Here is a 17,356-nt window from a genome sequence, read left to right as displayed (position 1 = left end):
CTACAAAAAAGGTCCTTTGTCAGCAAGACGCATCAATTAATTCAGGCAATAAGAGTGTAGAGCCAATGACAATCGCCAAATGTCATTACACTTTTTGGTGTTTTGTAACAGATGTCTCTTTTCATTCATCAATGGCGCAAGATTTTAAGTATTTTTTTTTTACAATAAGATGAAAACATCATAACTTTTTTTTTACCATTAAATGACATGTCTTTACTATGCCATCTCAAAAATTGTCAAACATAAAAAAAGAGAACCCATGAACGTCACAGTATAATTCGCAATCTGAGTTCACAGCTGCAGCACCCAAACTCTCCAACTAGTGCAAAATGTGAAGATTAACATAATCTGATAGATGTAATTATTCAGGATGGATGGTGGCGAGTGGTGTGGAGGTGGATATCAGAGCAAAACAAAACAACCTATAGCAGGACAACACTCTGTCAATCCTCATTCCAAGGTCAGTCAGAAAAGAGAACCATTGTGCTTAGTGACAACCTGTGCGTCTCCTTCTGAAAGGACACCTCGTCCTGTCTGCCTAAGGGCAGCAGGCTGGGAATGCTGACCAAGCATCTAGTGTCTCTCACATGTATGCCTTGTAATTAGTCTCATTATTGATTCTAAGCTAAAATTATCCCCCTGATAAAACTTTATCATTTGATAGTGTCCTCCCTCATGCTGACCAGTGAACCCTTAGGGAAAGTATTGCTCTCTATGTCCCAAGGTTTCAATGTTAAACATCCCTATAATTGCTGTTCTTCCCTCTCTCTGACCACTCTTGATTGCATTTAACAACCATGCGAGTCCTACAACTATTTAATAGATCATACAGAAAGTCATTATTCACCTCATAACGTTCTCATAATACCACAGCAGCTAAAGTTACTAACAGCTTTGCGTAATGTTTTCCCTGAGAAAGCAGTAGGAGACAGCAGTAGGAGTTGCTGCCATTGCTTTTGTGGTCACAGAGCTAATTTCTGTTACACAGAAATATGCTATCCACTTTTTCCGTGAAAAGTCTACACAATTGGTAAAAACTCCTATTCTTTGTTTGAATCTTCTATGGTCTCTGAGCCCCTTCACCTGACGTCTCTTGATGCCCTCCCAGATGGATGAGGATCAATCCAGACAGATGTGGAACACCCTTATGCCCAACGACCAGTCCTGTGTTGGCACTTCTGCTAGCCAATCCCAGCCATGCCTGTGGCCATGGTGATGGAGACTACCATCTGCTCCAACCCTCCACATCTGGAGTCCTGGAGCCCCTCCCCTACACCCCCTCAACACCCTCCCGTACACCCCCTCTATAGGCTGGAGCCCCTCCCCTACACCCACTCTATAGGCTCCTATCGGATCCATCAGCGCAAGACAGGAGAGACAAATTCATGAACATATAGATTTACAGTTTTAATACTGTAATGTTTATTGAGGCCATGTTTAACCTGCAGTGAAAGCATAAGCCAAATTGATTGATAAAAACCACACGAATACATAATTTCACTGTAATTGATTATTTATGTAAATCACATTGATTGTAGTTTGAGAAAGACAGACTTCTGTTCTGACATAACTGTTGTCCTTCGGTGGTATACTTAGGTAAATTATTCTAGACCCTTGTGTCCTCCACCCCCAACAGTACTTTCCACAACCACGTACCAAGCATGACTTGCCCTTTACTCATGGACTCAGTGAAGTAGCACAAACAAGGGTGACCTTTTTCAGGTGACAACTGCTAACTGTTTCATTCTTCGCCCCAATATGGGTGAATCCCAGGGCTGGAGTGCAGACACACAGTGAGGGTGTGCTTCAGAGGTGCTAGAGGGATCCACYTGTCCATCAATAACAATTAATACAGTACCATCCTCCCTTCTTTATGTGACCGCTGTAGTATAACTACATAAGGTATCATATCTTAGCAGTGTATACACATAGCCTTTACCTTGACATTAACAGAGAAGCAAGAGAGAGCTGGCTAAACAGAAGGGGCGTTCCAGTGATGGAAGCGTAAACACAGTCAAATATACTCTGGCTTCAAACTCATATCGCTCATACGGTTCAGATTGACTTTATTGCTGGCTCAATACAATGTCTCTGAAAAGTTTAAGGAGGCCATATGGAAACCTATATATTTATTGAATGTCACTAAAACAGTGTCGCTGTTCAGTTTGATGTATCTTGTTGGGTAATTCATATGATGCCATCTTTTCCCAGGATAAAGGACTACGCAAATAATAAACGTTTAATGGGGATAAATCTATAAAATAACGTTTTTATGTCATATACCTTGCTCCCCTCACTCCCCTTGTTTACTTTAGATGCGCTTAACTACAGACTAATATCACTTGTATTATTACTGTCTTGGTGGTATGTTGTATAATATGATTCCCACCAGCCATGCCCCTGTGGTTACATTAAACAGTGTTACTTCACAGTCTGCACTTGGTTCTTACCTTGATTCCTGATAGTATCTGAACATCAATGAATTCTAGAAAAATCTATTTGTTGTTTAACACAGCAGCTGCATATCATCAGGAAGGCCTATATGCACTTGTAACTCTTTTTTTCATTTGGGAACCTATCATTTCSTAATTTATTATATTTTATTCCATGATGTTGTTKCAAAATAGATTTGTGTTGACTGTGATTAGGGCATGGGAATATAAGAGCATCTGCTAGGCAAAATTAACAAACTAGGCATGCATGGCTAACCACATGATCCTCAAACCAAAGACAGACCATACTCATATTTCTAAAAGTGAATTCAAAGGCACTGTAGATTGACTGTATAGCCTAATAAGGCATTTTTTGTTTCATTATTTAATTCTAAGTCATTATTTGTATTTATTTTATTTGTATACAGCCTAAATGCGACATTGATAGGCCTGTAGTTGATGTGCTGTTGAAATGCTGAGCGTTCCTGCCAGCCTGTAGTTGATGTGCTGTTGAAATGCTGAGCGTTCCTGCCAGCCTGTAGTTGATGTGCTGTTGAAATGCTGAGCGTTCCTGCCAGCCTGTAGTTGATGTGCTGTTGAAATGCTGAGCGTTCCTGCCAGCCTGTAGCATGTCACAAATGCCTCACAATGAATTTCTTAAATGGCAGACTATAGCCTGAAAATAACATAATGTAGCCTAAATAATTCATTTTCCTTCCTGCTTAAGAGTCCTGCCTGACTGATTTTAGTGTTAGTATGTTGTTTAATAGCCTTTTTGAAATGTTGAAAGTCAATTGATAGTGAAAGAGTCATACATTACATCCCAAGCAAAGTCATTTTTTTGTCTCCTTGGCTATATATAGGTTGTAATGCAGTGTCTGATTATCATCGACAAACCAAAGATATCCCATATGCATTGGAGTCGCGTCTTTTTGCATTTTACAGCATTGTGGACTAAAGCATTGTTATAGATCGCACTATATAATCAGGTCCATTTAACTTTTTTCTAAATCTTAAGATAACAAGGAGTAGGCCTATGCTTTTATCCATTTTATTTAACAAAAGCCACAATATCCTCACATCCTGTAACGTAGACACTGGTAGTTGGGAAGCAAGTGCAGGTGGTGAGTTTAACAATACACGACACAATACACGACACAATACACGACACAATACAAGATACAATACACGACAAAATACAAGAAACAATACAAGAAACAATACAAGAAACCATACAAGAAACCATACAAGAAACCATACAAGAAACAATACAAGAAACAATACACGACACAATACAAGATTACAATACACGACCAAATACAAGAAACAATACAAGAATCAAATACAAAGAAAACCATACAAGAAACAATACAAGAAAACAATACAAGGAAACATACAAGAAAAACCATACAAGGAAAACATACAAGAAACCATACAAGAAACCATACAAGAAACAATACAAGAAACAATACAAGAAACAATACAAGAAACAATAAAAGAAACAAGCGTGGCGTACAGACATGAAACAACATCAATACTGCCAGGGGAATAAGTGAGTGCCAGATATAGGGGAGGTAATGAGTGAGGAAATGTCCAAGTGAGCCTCATCATGAGGAGCAGGTGCGTGTAATGATGGTTGCCAGGACCGGTGGTTTAGTAAACTGGCGACGTCGAATGTCAGAGAGGGGGAGCAGGGGTAGACGTGACACATCCTCACATGCAATCGCGTGTGAATAATTTTGGTGTACGATGAAAAAGAGCTACTATTTTTATTTCTCAACTGGTAATTGAAGCATGGGTATTGTGTGTAAATTGCTGGACATATTGTTTTATTTAATTCATTTTATAATAAGGCTGTTATGTAGCAACTTGTGGAAAAAGTCAAGGGGTCTGAAAACTTTCCGAAGGCACTGTATACAAAATCCGACAATGGAAATGTGGAGGCAGTTATTTCTTATAAAGGCTTCATAGGTGGAGTGTGAGTTTCAAGTTTGGCAAGCTTACAATTTATTCTATAGTTCTGCGTGCCAGTTATGATTTTCATATGTGCATTTTCAAGGAACAGTTTCCTTTCAACAATAAAACATTTTTTTCTCAAAATCATTATCACGTTGTTTAGCATAAAATATCAATGAAAATTATTATAATCTAAAAGTTAAGTCTCTGCGATATGGACACATTGAGACGCCATGATCCATTGGCGGCTAAAGAAATGAGCGCAAGGAACTCATGGCCTATAGGCCAATGCATCAGTAGGCCTATAACTTCCATTGCTCATTCAGACCGAGGATCGGTGATTATCGAGTGGGAGATTGTGTAAAGATTTTTCAAATAGCTTACTGTGAGGAACTATAGTTTTTGTATATTATCATTCGCAATGGATGTTAAAAAAACACTTTCCACTATTACCACGCAGCAGGCCAGGTACTTCTATGCGTGCTCAGGCACGCATGCTCCCTCAACATTATCAGGACAGAGAAACTTGTTTTTTCACATCTGTAGCAGGTTGTGAACTCTGCAAACAACGTTTCCATTCCAAGAATGAGAGCGTTAAGTGACTGTAATTAGCCTACTACATGCATCAACAGAAATAAATGTAACCTAATGATGGGGATTAACGGGACATTTATCCCTCCCTTTGTCTCAGCATTTTAAATTATACTCAAGACGCATTATCTTCACACATATTTTAGATGCTTTTCACTGACAGCTGCAACTCAATAATCAGCTAGACCTATTGCCACTCGCTCTGCCCAAATTGCGGGCTTCGCAAATAGTCATAAGCCTACAAACTTGTGATTTGAAACAATCCACAGGTAGAATCAGGGATTAGGGGCACACATGAGACACAATAATAAGAAACTAATTCTCAAACTCTGAGCGTTATGACATTTAATTGATTACAAATTATATGACCCTCCCCTGGACTAAATAAAAAAATGCTGAAATTGAAAAAGCATGACCCTTCCCCATTTTGCTCCAGGTATTAATTGTGTCAATTCTGGTTGTTCCCTTAGCCAAGTGAATGCTTGGATGTCCATCACTACTGTAGGTATTCTTCCCAAAGCTTTGCAGTTTTTTTGCATATCCGATTCGAATTTGTTGTTTTTCCTGCAGTCTAAACAGACAAAAAGAACATGGAATCGGATATTTTAAGCCCCATTTCAAACCACCTTTGTAGAGGGTTTTGAAATCAGATACAAATCTGATTCCTGGCCATGTGTCTGAACGGTCAAATCTCATTTATTTGTGTTTTTTAGACTGTTATTTGGCATACAGCATCTTTTTGCCAGCTACTCCGTTGACAATTTGACAAGAACATGGGGAAACACAAACAAATGAGTGAATGTGATAGAAAGCTAAACAGCTACAGAGCTGGTTAGCCAAAAAGGGCTTGTTTTGAAAGTTGGATAATCTTATCCTTTGAGGCTTTAAGTGTTCTTACACTACGATTTTGACCATTCAAAGCAACTGGGAAACGTCCATGGCAGGCATTGTTGTTATCTTAGCTTGCTACAGTACATAACTTCTGTGTGATAGGAAGCATGAGCACCACCACCAATCAGCCTACACCTCTGCGGACCCATCATTACTATGACAATTTATGTAGCCATGTCACCAAATTACTYCTGTCTGAACACACATATACCCGATTTAGTCACTTGTAAATTGCTGTTTTTGGACAGACACTATTCCAAAACAGATTTGAGCAGTAAGGTCTGCAGGGTGAACAAGGCTTTAGAAACTGACAATCATTGTATGGTCATATATAGACCTCAGGATTTACCCACACTTTACCTTCATGAAGCTCTAGAGTTGAAACCACCCGTGTCCCTGTGCACTCAGGCCAGTCCTGGGTAAGCTAGTGTGAGGAGATGCTCCTGTTACCGATGGCAACGTGACCCTCCTCCCTCACCTCCAATCCCACTGTGGGCCAGCATGCCATTATTCATTCAAACCTTCCTTTCACAGTGCCGGCTTACTTCCTCCTTAAGCTGCAGAGTTTCCTGACATGGTTTCCAGGTCATAGCATGGATGACAGTGACTCAGACTGGTGGCAGCTTAGTCACTTACAGTACATATATAAAGGGGTGGAAACATGTAGTAGTATTTATACAGAATTTAATCAACTGCAATCTTTTTCCATTTGAGACACAGTTTTCAAGGTCATACAGAGAATGTGTGCTGGGCATGTACTTGCAGGGACAATATAATGTGTATGATGTTGCAATCTTGTGTAAAAAGACAAAACACAGAGATGATTGGATGTAACATCTGCAATCTGAAATGATTAGTGTAGGAGTATCTACCTATATGTGTAGCAGGATACATTTCTCTAATGCCAATATGGCACCAAAAAGCCAGATGCCAAAAAAGAGGCAATGAAAAAAATGACCTTAGGAAGCCTATTAGATGTCATATTGTAGAGGAGTCAGAGATTTGCAGGAGGTATATTAGTCGGAGGCAGGAGTCAGAGACCAGCTCACAGAGGCATAGTGATTTATGTGGACTTTAAAATAATGCCAGGTCCAGTTAGTAATCAGTGGGAGAGGGAAAGGCAAAGCAGACATGCTGAGGGCCATGCTTCTCCACATCTTTCCCTCTCCTCTCTCCATTCCCACCTTTCATTCCAAGAGCACCAGCCTCTGGCTTTGTAGCCATGACAACCAAATGAGGTAAATAGTTGCAGGAGAATCCTCATCACCACCACCCTCCCTGGGCTCTGTTCATTGGCTCACACTCGGGTGATATACACACTCCATACTATTACTGCCCCTTCCTCGCATTTTGGAATTCTCCAGAGATAGTCTTCCCATTAATAGCCATGCTATGTCTCCGGTTGGGTTTGTGTCCTCTTTGCCTATAGGGTAATCTTTCTTTAGTCAGATCACTCTCCAGCTCTGTTCTTTTGTAAAGACAACCTCTGACAAACACTATAGGACATAATAGTGAGATACCTGCGTACGTGCCAGACACGTGGAAAAATCTTTAAGGGAAAAAACACAAGCCTGATTTCAGCCAACTGCCATGCCCCACTGTCAGATGTGAAAGTGAACAATTTACGTGTGGCATTCATTTGGAATTGTGCATTTCCTTTAGTGTGTTAAACTTGGCCTCCTAATACGTTTGTATAAAAACAGTATATCAACCTTTTTTCATCATAAATGACTTAAATCCTTTTGGAAGATTTTTTCTGGACCAACCAGCTCAAATACAGAACGGAGAGAGGGATACGATGGTTTGGTAAAATATCTTACTTCTCTGTTTCACAATTGCCAAAAATAGAGTAGCGTTTGCATACACTGTACGACAGTGTTGTGCTAGGTAACAAAGCGTGCAGTTACTACAGAGATGTTTACCGCAGAACACAGCAGGGCTCAGTGAATGGCTGAGCCCATACAACAAACCATTATTGGTATTCTTGGTATTCTTGGTATTCTTGACTGGTATCAGGAAATTGACCCTCTACTAGCCCATTATCATCACAAGTTTAGTCTGTGAAAGTTAAGGTGGAGCAGTGAGTTGAGAGTGGATTTAGTTGACCAAAGTCAGATGCTGCCTCTTCCTTCACCTCTCTGTGGAGTGTGGGATGCCGCATTCAATCTATTTTTGTATATTGCTGTGTACGATGATCGCAACAGGGGAAGAGTGTGCACCTCATTTAGGGTGTTATAGAAGAGTGTGTGAGATTGTGTGCATGTATGCCTGTGAGTGTGTGTGTATGCCTACTGAAAAAGGGAAAAAACAAGAGATAATTATTTAAAAAATGCACTTTCTCAAGTGTTTTTCTTTTACTAAACATTGACACACACATGTACATTATACATCCTGCTTTGACAATGACGTTCATAGCTTTTGCTGTTGGAATTGCAAATTTAGCAAAAAAAATATTCTGAGAACATAATTTTCCTAAATGCTGCCAACTGAAACATTCCGATTGCATACAGCCTACCATCAGATGTACAGCTGTATTACACATTTTACTGCATATGCCATTTGAAGAGTGACTAATTACCAGGTAACAATGTATTGATGCATGTAAAAGAATAAGAGGATGTCCAGTTCATGCAAATGCGAATGATTTATGTAKATAACACAAGATTACACAGCCTGAGAGAAAAATGACATGATCAAAATAGTACGCCCTTACGTGTGAAGGCTTACAGGTCTGGTAACATTACAAATACAGAAGAAGCCTAACTGATTTTCTCTCGTATGGTTTTAGACAGTTTTGACACTGACAAACCAATGATACAATCTTTATGACATGGATTCACACAACTCACACCTTTCAAATGTTTGCAAACATGCAAATGGTTTAAACAGCCTTGAACCCTCTTTCAACTTTTTCAACATTAAGTGGAGTGACATCTCATTTTATGTCGAGACAAACACATAGGAGAGTATCCAATGATGACATGTTCTTCAAGGTTATAAAACCATTGTTATTAAGGTGAACTGGCACAGACAGCCAGGAGACCTCCCATGTGATATGTGAAAACACAGTAGAGTTGCATCCCATAAACTTTAATAGAAAAATATACATATGAATCTGGAAAGCAGAATTGAAAACTAGGGTTACATGCTTCTTTGTTTGTATCTAATAATAAATTCATTAACTTACAAATAATCAAAATAATTAAATAAACGACATGCTGAAAATTGCTCCAAGCTAACAAAAATATTTGTTATGAATTTCACTGTAACTACATAGTAGTTAGAAGAAATCTGCTGTACTTACAAGGTGTATTTCTGTGGCTCTTAGGACCTCAACTTCCAATATTCTAAGGATTCATGTAAGATATATCTGGTATTGCACATTGTTACTTATTCATGGTAAAAAAGCAATACCTTTCACATTGCCCACTGTGGTGGTGGTGGATGATTAGTCAGGATAATTAATTGCCTTTATATTGAATGTGATGAATGACAAACATGCTTGACAATTAACAGATTGCTATTATCGTTACTTCATACACCAGGCTATGTTCATAGGAAACTTCCTAAACAGACATATTGTTAACACATATCTATGTTATACTACACGACGTATGATGGACATATACCAGGTTATCAGAAACAAACTATAATAAGCAATTCATGTAGCTGTCCATCCTATGCAGTGTTGCCCAAAAAATGTATGAACTTCATCTTCCCTGCAGTCCTTGGCAACCAACACTAATGATAGGAGACATCATATTCAGAGGATGAAAAACGATCATCTAAGGGCTGTAATATGAACTAGAATCTTCCTAGAATATATTCTACTGATCAACCTATCCCATTGAAAAAATAAATACATATTCAGTACATAATCAACAACCAAAGGCGGTATCTGAGAGCTCTTAAGTATATATTTTATATGACTTCTCTGTGCTTAAACTGTATGGGGCACATTGATTCCAATCAGTGTGCAAAGCTGTTATCCAGTCAAAGGGTGGCTACTTTGAATAATCTAAAATCAAAAATATATTTTGACTTGTTTAACAATTATTTTGCTTACTACATGATTCCATATGTGTTATTTGATAGTTTTGATGTCTTTACTATTATTCTACAATGTGGAAAATAGTAAATATAAAGAAAAACCCTGGAATGAGTACGTGTGTCTAAACTTTTGACCGGTACATAAGTATTCAGACTCTTTGCTATGACTCTCGAAATTGAGTTCAGGTGCATCCTGTTTCCATTGATCATCCTTGAGATTTTTCTACAACTTGATTGGAGTCCACCTGTAGTAAATTCAATTGATTGGACTGGATTTGGAAAGTCACACACCTGTCTATATTAGGTCCCATAGTTGACCGTGCATGTCAGAGCAAAAACTAAGCCATTAGGTCGAAGGAATTGTCGGTAGAGCTCAGAGACAGGATTGTGTCGAGGCACAGATCTGGGGAATGGTATCAAAAAAAGTATGCAGCATTGAAGGTCCCCAAAAACACAGTGGCCTCTCTCATTCTTAAATGGAAGAAATTTGGAACCACAAAGACTCTTCCTACCTAGAGCTCTTCCGGCCAAACTGAGCAATCAGGGAAGAAGGGTCTTGGTCAGGGAGGTGACCAAGAACCCGATGGTCACTCTGACTGAGTTCCTCTGTGGAGATGGGAGAACCTTCTAGAAGGACAACCATCTCTGCAGCACTCCACCAATCAGGTCTTTATGGTAGAGTGGCCAGACGGAAGCCACTCCTCAGTAAAAGACACATGACAGCTACTTGGAGTTTGCCAAAAGCCCTCTAAAGGACTCTCAGAACATGAGAAACAAAATTCTCTGGTCTGATTAAACCAAGATTAAACACTGGCCTGAATGCCAAGAGTCACGTCTGGAGGAAACATGGTAACATCCCTACAGTGAAGCATGGTGGTGGCAGCATCATGCTGTGGGGACGTTTTTCATTGGTAGGGACTGGGAGACTAGTCATAATCGAGGGAAAGATGAACAGAGCAAAGTACAGAGAGATATTGATGAAAACTTGCTCCAGCTCGCTCAGGATATCAGACTGGGGTGAAGGTTCACCTTCCAACAGGACAACGACCCTAAGCACACAGCCAAGACAATGCAGGAGTGACTTCGGGACAAGTCTCCTTGAATGTCCTTGAGTGGCCCAGCCAGAGCACGGACTTGAACCTGATCAACCATCTCTGGTGAGACCTGAAATAGCTGTGCAGCGTCACTCCCCATCCAACCAGACAAAGCTTGAGAGGATCTGCGGAGAAGAATGGGAGAAACTCCCCATATACAGGTGTGCCAAGCTTGTAGTCTCATACCCAAGAAGACTTGAGGCTGTAATCGCTGCCAAAATAGCTTCAACAAAGTACTGAGTAAAGGGTCTGAATACTTATGTAAATGTAATGTTTCAGAAAGAAGGCCAGCATCCCGTAGTCGCCTCTTCACTGTTGACGTTGAGACTGGTGTTTTGCGGGTACTATTTAATGAAGCTGCCAGTTGAGGACCTTTGAGTTGTCTGTTTCTCAAACTAGACACTGTAATCTCCTTGTCCTCTTGCTTAGTTGTGCACCGGGGCCTCCCACTCCTCTTTCTATTCTGATTAGAGCCGGTTTGCGCTGTTCTTTGAAGGGAGTAGTACACCACGTTTACCAGATCTTCAGTTTCTTGGCAATTTCTCACATGGAATAGCCTTAATTTCTCAGCACAAGAATAGACTAACAAGTTTCAGAAGAAAGTCCTTTGTTTCTGTCCTTTTTGAGCCTGCAATCGAACCCACAAATGCTGATGCTCCAGATACTCAAGTAGTATAAAGAAGGCCAGTTTTATTGCTTCTTTAATCAGAACAACAGTTTTCAGCTGTGCTAACATAATTGCAAATGGGTTTTCTAATGATCAATTAGCCTTTTAAAATGACAAACTTGGATTAGCTAATATAACGTGCCATTGGAACACAGGAGTGATGGTTGCTGATAATGGGCCTCTGTACGCCTATGTAGATATTCCATAAAAAATATGCCTTTTCCAGCTACAATAGTCATTTACAACATTAACAATGTCTACACTGTATTTCTGATCAATTTGATGTTATTTTATCGGACCAAAAAATTGCTTTTCTTTCAAAAACAAGGACATTTCAAAGTGACTCCAAACTTTTGAACGGTAGTGTATATTTAGTACCAGTCAAAGGTATGGACACATCTACTGATTCAAGGGTTTTTCTTCATTTTTACTATTTTCTACATTATAAAATAATAGTGAATACAGTAAAACTTTGAAATAACACATATGGAATCATGTAGTAACCAACAAAAGTGGTTACTACATGTCACATTCCAGTCACCTGGAATGCATTTCAATTTACAGGTGTGCCTTGTTATAAGTTCATTTGCGGGATTTCTTTCTTTCTTAATGTGTTTGAGTCAATGAGTTGTGTTGTGACAAGGTAGGGGTGGTACACAGAAGATAAACTGTTTGGTAAAAGGCAAAGTCCATATTATGGCAAGAACAGCTCAAAAAAGGAAAGAGAAACAACAGCCCATCATTACTTTAAGACATGAACGTCAGTCAATCTGGAAAATTAAGAACTTTAAAAGTTTCTTCCAGTGTAGTCGCAAAAACCATCAAGCGCTATGATGAAACTGGCTCTCATGAGAACCGCCACAGGAAAGGAAGACCCAGAGTTACCTCTGCTGCAGAGGACAAGTTCATTAGAGTTAACAGAGGTTGGACCCAGGTGCAGAGAAGAGACCAGACGAGGAATCAGTGATTAAGGATAAACATAAATACTTTACTGAGAAACAGTAGCCACAGGATCACAGTACACTGGGAGAAAAAAAACAAATACTATGTCTTGAAAACTCACTCAGGAAACAAAAGCACATGGTAAACAATTCAATCTTCTGTCAAGAGGAACGGAAAACACACCTCTTTTAAAGGGGAAATCATAATGAGTAAAAGAGCGCACCGAAGTGGCAAAATTGTCTCTAGGATGGTCTCTGCTGCCCTCTGTTGACAAGTTGAACCATGACAATTGCAGCCCAAATAAATGCTTCACAGAGTTCAAGTAACATACACTGTGTGAATCAGGCCTTCATGGTTGATTTGCTGCAAAGAAACCACTACTAAAGGACACCAATAAGAAGAAGAGACTTGCTTGGGCCAAGAAACACGAGCAATGTACAGGTCTGTACAGGTCTGTCCTTTGGTCTGATGAGTCCAAATTTGAGATTTTTGGTTCGAACCGCCATGTATTTGTGAGACGCAGAGTAGGTGAACGGATGATCTCCGCATGTGTAATTCCCACCATGAAGCATGGAGGAGGAGGTGTGATGGTGTGGGGGTGCTTTGCTGGTGACACTCTGTTTTATTTAGAATTCAAGACACACTTAACCAATTATGGCTACCACAGCATTCTGCAGCAATACGCCATCCCATCTGGTTTGCGCATAGTGTTACTATCATTTTGTTTTTCAACAGGACAATGAACCAAAACACCCCTCCAGGCTGTGTAAGGSATATTTGACCAAGAAGGAGAGTGATGGAGTGCTGCATCAGATGACCTGGCCTCCACAATCACCCGACCTCGACCCAATTGAGATGGTTTGGGATGAGTGTAGGAAAAGAAGCCAACAAGTGCTCAGCATATGTTGGAACTCCTTCAATACTGTTGGAAAAGCATTCCTCCTGAAGCTGGTTGAGAGAATGCCAAGAGTGTGCAAAGCTGTCATCAAGGCAAAGGTTGGCTACTTTGAAGAATCTCAAATATAAATATGTTTTGATTTGTTAAACACTTTTTTGGTTACAACATGATTCCATATGTTATTTCATAGTTTTGATGTCTTCCCTATTATTCTACAGAGTAGAAAATAGTAAAACTAAAGAAAAACCCTTGAATGAGTACATGGGTCCAAACTTTTTACTGGTACTGTATATAATGTAATTTTTCTTGTCATTTGAGGGAACACCAATAGCTGGAATGATCATTTTGAATAAGCAAGCTATCCAAGGTTTGAGGCAATTTGCAATCTGCATGGAGACCATATATAAGTGATTTTACAATTACATTGATAAAATGTAATTTGGTTATACTGCAGAATCCATTTAAAGACCAACTCTACTACACTGTACACAACATAATCCACATGGAAGTTCCTAATACCAATTTCCTCTACACCTAATCTTTGACAGATATAGGTAACACTAGTCCACTCTGTGAAGTTATGGGCCAAAATCAGGTACAATGGTCACCATTTAAAGTGCAGTATTTGACACATCAATCCTATTTAATTCTCATTGTTTATGAGAATATATGCATGGAATTTTACACAATTCACAATTCTCAATCTAGGGAACATTTATCCTCTTTGTCTAACATTTTGCTTACTATATTTCCATCGACACAGACATTTGTGGATATATACTGTATATAAAACCATTTGTAGTGTCACGTTCTGACCTTAGTTACTTTGTTATGTCTTTATTTTAGTTTGGTCAGGGCGTGAGTTGGGGTGGGCATTCTATGTTGTTTTTTCTATGTTTTGTTCTATTGTCCTTTTCTATGTGTTTGGCCTAGTATGGTTCTCAATCAGAGGCAGGTGTCAGTTGTTGTCTCTGATTGGGAGCCATATTTAGGTAGCCTGTTTTTCATTGTGTTTTGTGGGTGATTATTTTCTGTGTAGTGGATGTCACCTTACAGAACTGTTGCGTTTCGTTCTCCTTTGTTATTTTGTTTAGTGTTCTATGTTTAATAAATATAATGATGAACACTTACCACGCTGCGCTTTGGTCCTCACCTCATTCCAACGACGAGCGTTACATGTAGACCTTTACTTCGGAGTCTATCTGCATGTGTCAGATTCATTATATTGTCCATCACAGCACACCCCTCTTACTCAGGCTGCTGCCCTGAATCACTATTGCATGCTGCAACAGCAAAGCCATTTTTGTAGAATGCTAGCTAACTTGTGAAGCAATCTCAGAATAAAACATGTTGAAAACCTCCTTGAGAAGGGAGGACACTCCATATAGTGTATCATGTGTTTTACATGGCTGGCAGTCTAAGTACTAAGGCCCTGGTTCAATATGACACATACAGTATCCTCCTCCAAACGTTTTCACTTGCTCAGTGCATTCATTTTGGGCTTTAAGAGCCTGCTGCTACTTATAGCTAGCGTTGTTAATACATTTCACAATGATTCACAGTTTGATGACTCTGTATAAACATCTTTAAGATGTCAAAATGTCAAACCTAAAATGTAAATAGTTTTCCTGTAAAGTCTGTATTATTTGCTTTTCTCTTCTGTTCATCCACTGTTGATTGGAGATGTTTCGTCAAAAAATGCATGTCTTTGTTTGAGTCTGGGCACTGAAAAGCTAACTGCAAAGCATGCAATTGTTTCTAAACATTGTATTGATATTTTTTCTACATCTTGGTGTTCCTATGGAATCATCAGCCACCTGTGAATGTGTGTGTATAACAGAGCTATACAGTATGTTTTCAAAGAGCAACCACAGTACACTCTTGGAATTAGTGGAGACTTGAGTAACCCTGGAGATAACCCAAGGATCTCCAAGGAACGCTTGGAGTTCCTCAAGAAACCATTGACGGTCAATGGTGCATATTTGCACCTTTGGTTAGTTGAGACGTTCTTGGAGGAACCTTTAATGTTTCAATGTAGCAAAGGGTTCTTCAAATAATCTTTTCAGAGGGGTTCCTCAAGGAACCTTTTTGAACTGGAAAGGTTCCCCCTCTGTGGCAATTTTTAGAACCCCAAAAKGTTATTCCAGACTTTTCTATTTCTAAGAGTGTATACTGTCAACAGCACAGACAGAGAGCATTGTATATTCTGTCTCTGACTATAATTCATACTGGGACATGTTTATATATTTTTCACACCTAGAGAGAACAATATCTCCTGCAGTATCAGGGCTTTTATAAAACCCCACAATCCACTGCAAAATGTGCCACTAAAACAGTCTATCCCTCTCCCAGGTCTCCACCAGTGAGTTGTTGTTGGGCAGCAGCCTGGTCTCACGGTTGAGCCAGATGAAGTGTCAGTTCAGGCATGCTCTGGGACACAGTCAGTCTCACTCCTCACTCTCCTCCTCATCTCCCTTAGAGGTTTTGCTTGTGCGCTGGAAACAGTGGACAATGGAGGCCAGGAAAAAGCTGGTCATGATGGCCACTACAGACACAGAGATGCCGGAGAAGATGATGATAAGTAAGTCTGTTAAGGTAAGGGTGATCTGGCACTCCCGGAAGCTGTCCTGTGAGAGCTGGCTCAGGGACACCTGTCTGCCGTCCATGGGTAGTGAACACTCTATGCCCTCCACTCCTACAAGGGGACAAAGAAGAGGGATATGTTTAGGACCAGACAGAAAACCCAACAATAGAGCCCCCATTATCATTATCATTATGTAAAACAAACTGTTCCTCTGGCAGAAACTATTATATTAACCTTCACAAATAACATCAACTCTCGAGATTTTGGCCTCCAGATGCAATAATTTTTTGTTATTCCAAGACATGTTTTTTTACATCTTCTTTACTAAATGGAATGTCTGGATTATTTTCAAATTCTATGAATTATGATCCTTGAGGTTAAATAGAAGTCAATTAACCAGATAAATCACTTGGCATAACCTCTGGTTTTTATTTACAGCATTGCTGGAACAGCCAGAAGGCAAGGAGCTCCTTCACTGAACTCATCTCAAGATGTAAGCATTACAAATCGGTCTGTCATACTCGCCAGTGTCCCAGTCACTTCGACATATCATTTGCCACTCATACAGAGTCTCTATGAAAACATCAATGACAACCATAGCTGAGGGAAGTAGGGGTGCTGGGGGAGCTGCACCCCCCYATAAATTGAAATAAATTTGCCAAAACTAGGCTGTAAAAAATAATTTCCCCCAAAATGGTATTTTTTCCAGTCTGAACAGGCATAAATAAAATACTACACCAGAGATCATATTTTAGCTACAGTTGATCAACAGCTTCTAAAAAAATTGTTTTATCACAAGCACTTATGGTCAGGAAGACCGCAATTTGGGCAGCACGTGCGCCAAATACAGAACAGCTTGTTGCGTTGTAGTCATAGATATAATCGACAGAAGGTTTTTGGAACCTCTAACCCTGGCACTTTGGCACTTAAACTCATGGGTAGACTAGCAACGGCTGCCAGTCCTGACTATTATTGGTTGTGGCTGTCAGTTTGCCTTTCACAAATGTAGGCCTACTGTTCGGAAAGCAAATGCCTACTGCTGAAAAGAGAAGACTAATCTGTCTGTAGAAGCTAACAACAAAAAAATCCAAACAACTTTTGAACAATTCTGAGCAAACAGTTTTTCAAAGTAGCTTATCTTGAGCACATCAGACATCACGGGTGTGTAGCCTATGCTTCATCTTCATCATTGGGTGAGTCAGTGTCACTGGAAAGTATATTTTGTAGCCAGGGTTTCCGTTAGGTGCTGGA

General features: G+C 39.7%; 1 protein-coding gene across 1 annotated transcript in view; it reads right to left on the bottom strand.

Moving 5' to 3' along the window:
• Window positions 1–8,266: 8,266 nt before the first annotated feature.
• LOC111970613 (leucine-rich repeat-containing protein 38-like) overlaps window positions 8,267–17,356 on the bottom strand; it is a 30,359-nt gene continuing 21,269 nt past the window's right edge. The window contains exon 2 of the mRNA XM_023997422.2: window positions 8,267–16,216. Coding sequence (XP_023853190.1) covers window positions 15,969–16,216 — 248 coding nt within the window. The 3' untranslated portion in view covers window positions 8,267–15,968. The remainder of the gene's footprint in view (window positions 16,217–17,356) is intronic.

The sequence above is a fragment of the Salvelinus sp. IW2-2015 genome, linkage group LG11 (genome assembly GCF_002910315.2).
Source record: "Salvelinus sp. IW2-2015 linkage group LG11, ASM291031v2, whole genome shotgun sequence".
NCBI classification, from domain to species: Eukaryota; Metazoa; Chordata; class Actinopteri; order Salmoniformes; family Salmonidae; genus Salvelinus; species Salvelinus sp. IW2-2015.
This window is presented reverse-complemented; position numbering and strand designations above follow the sequence as displayed.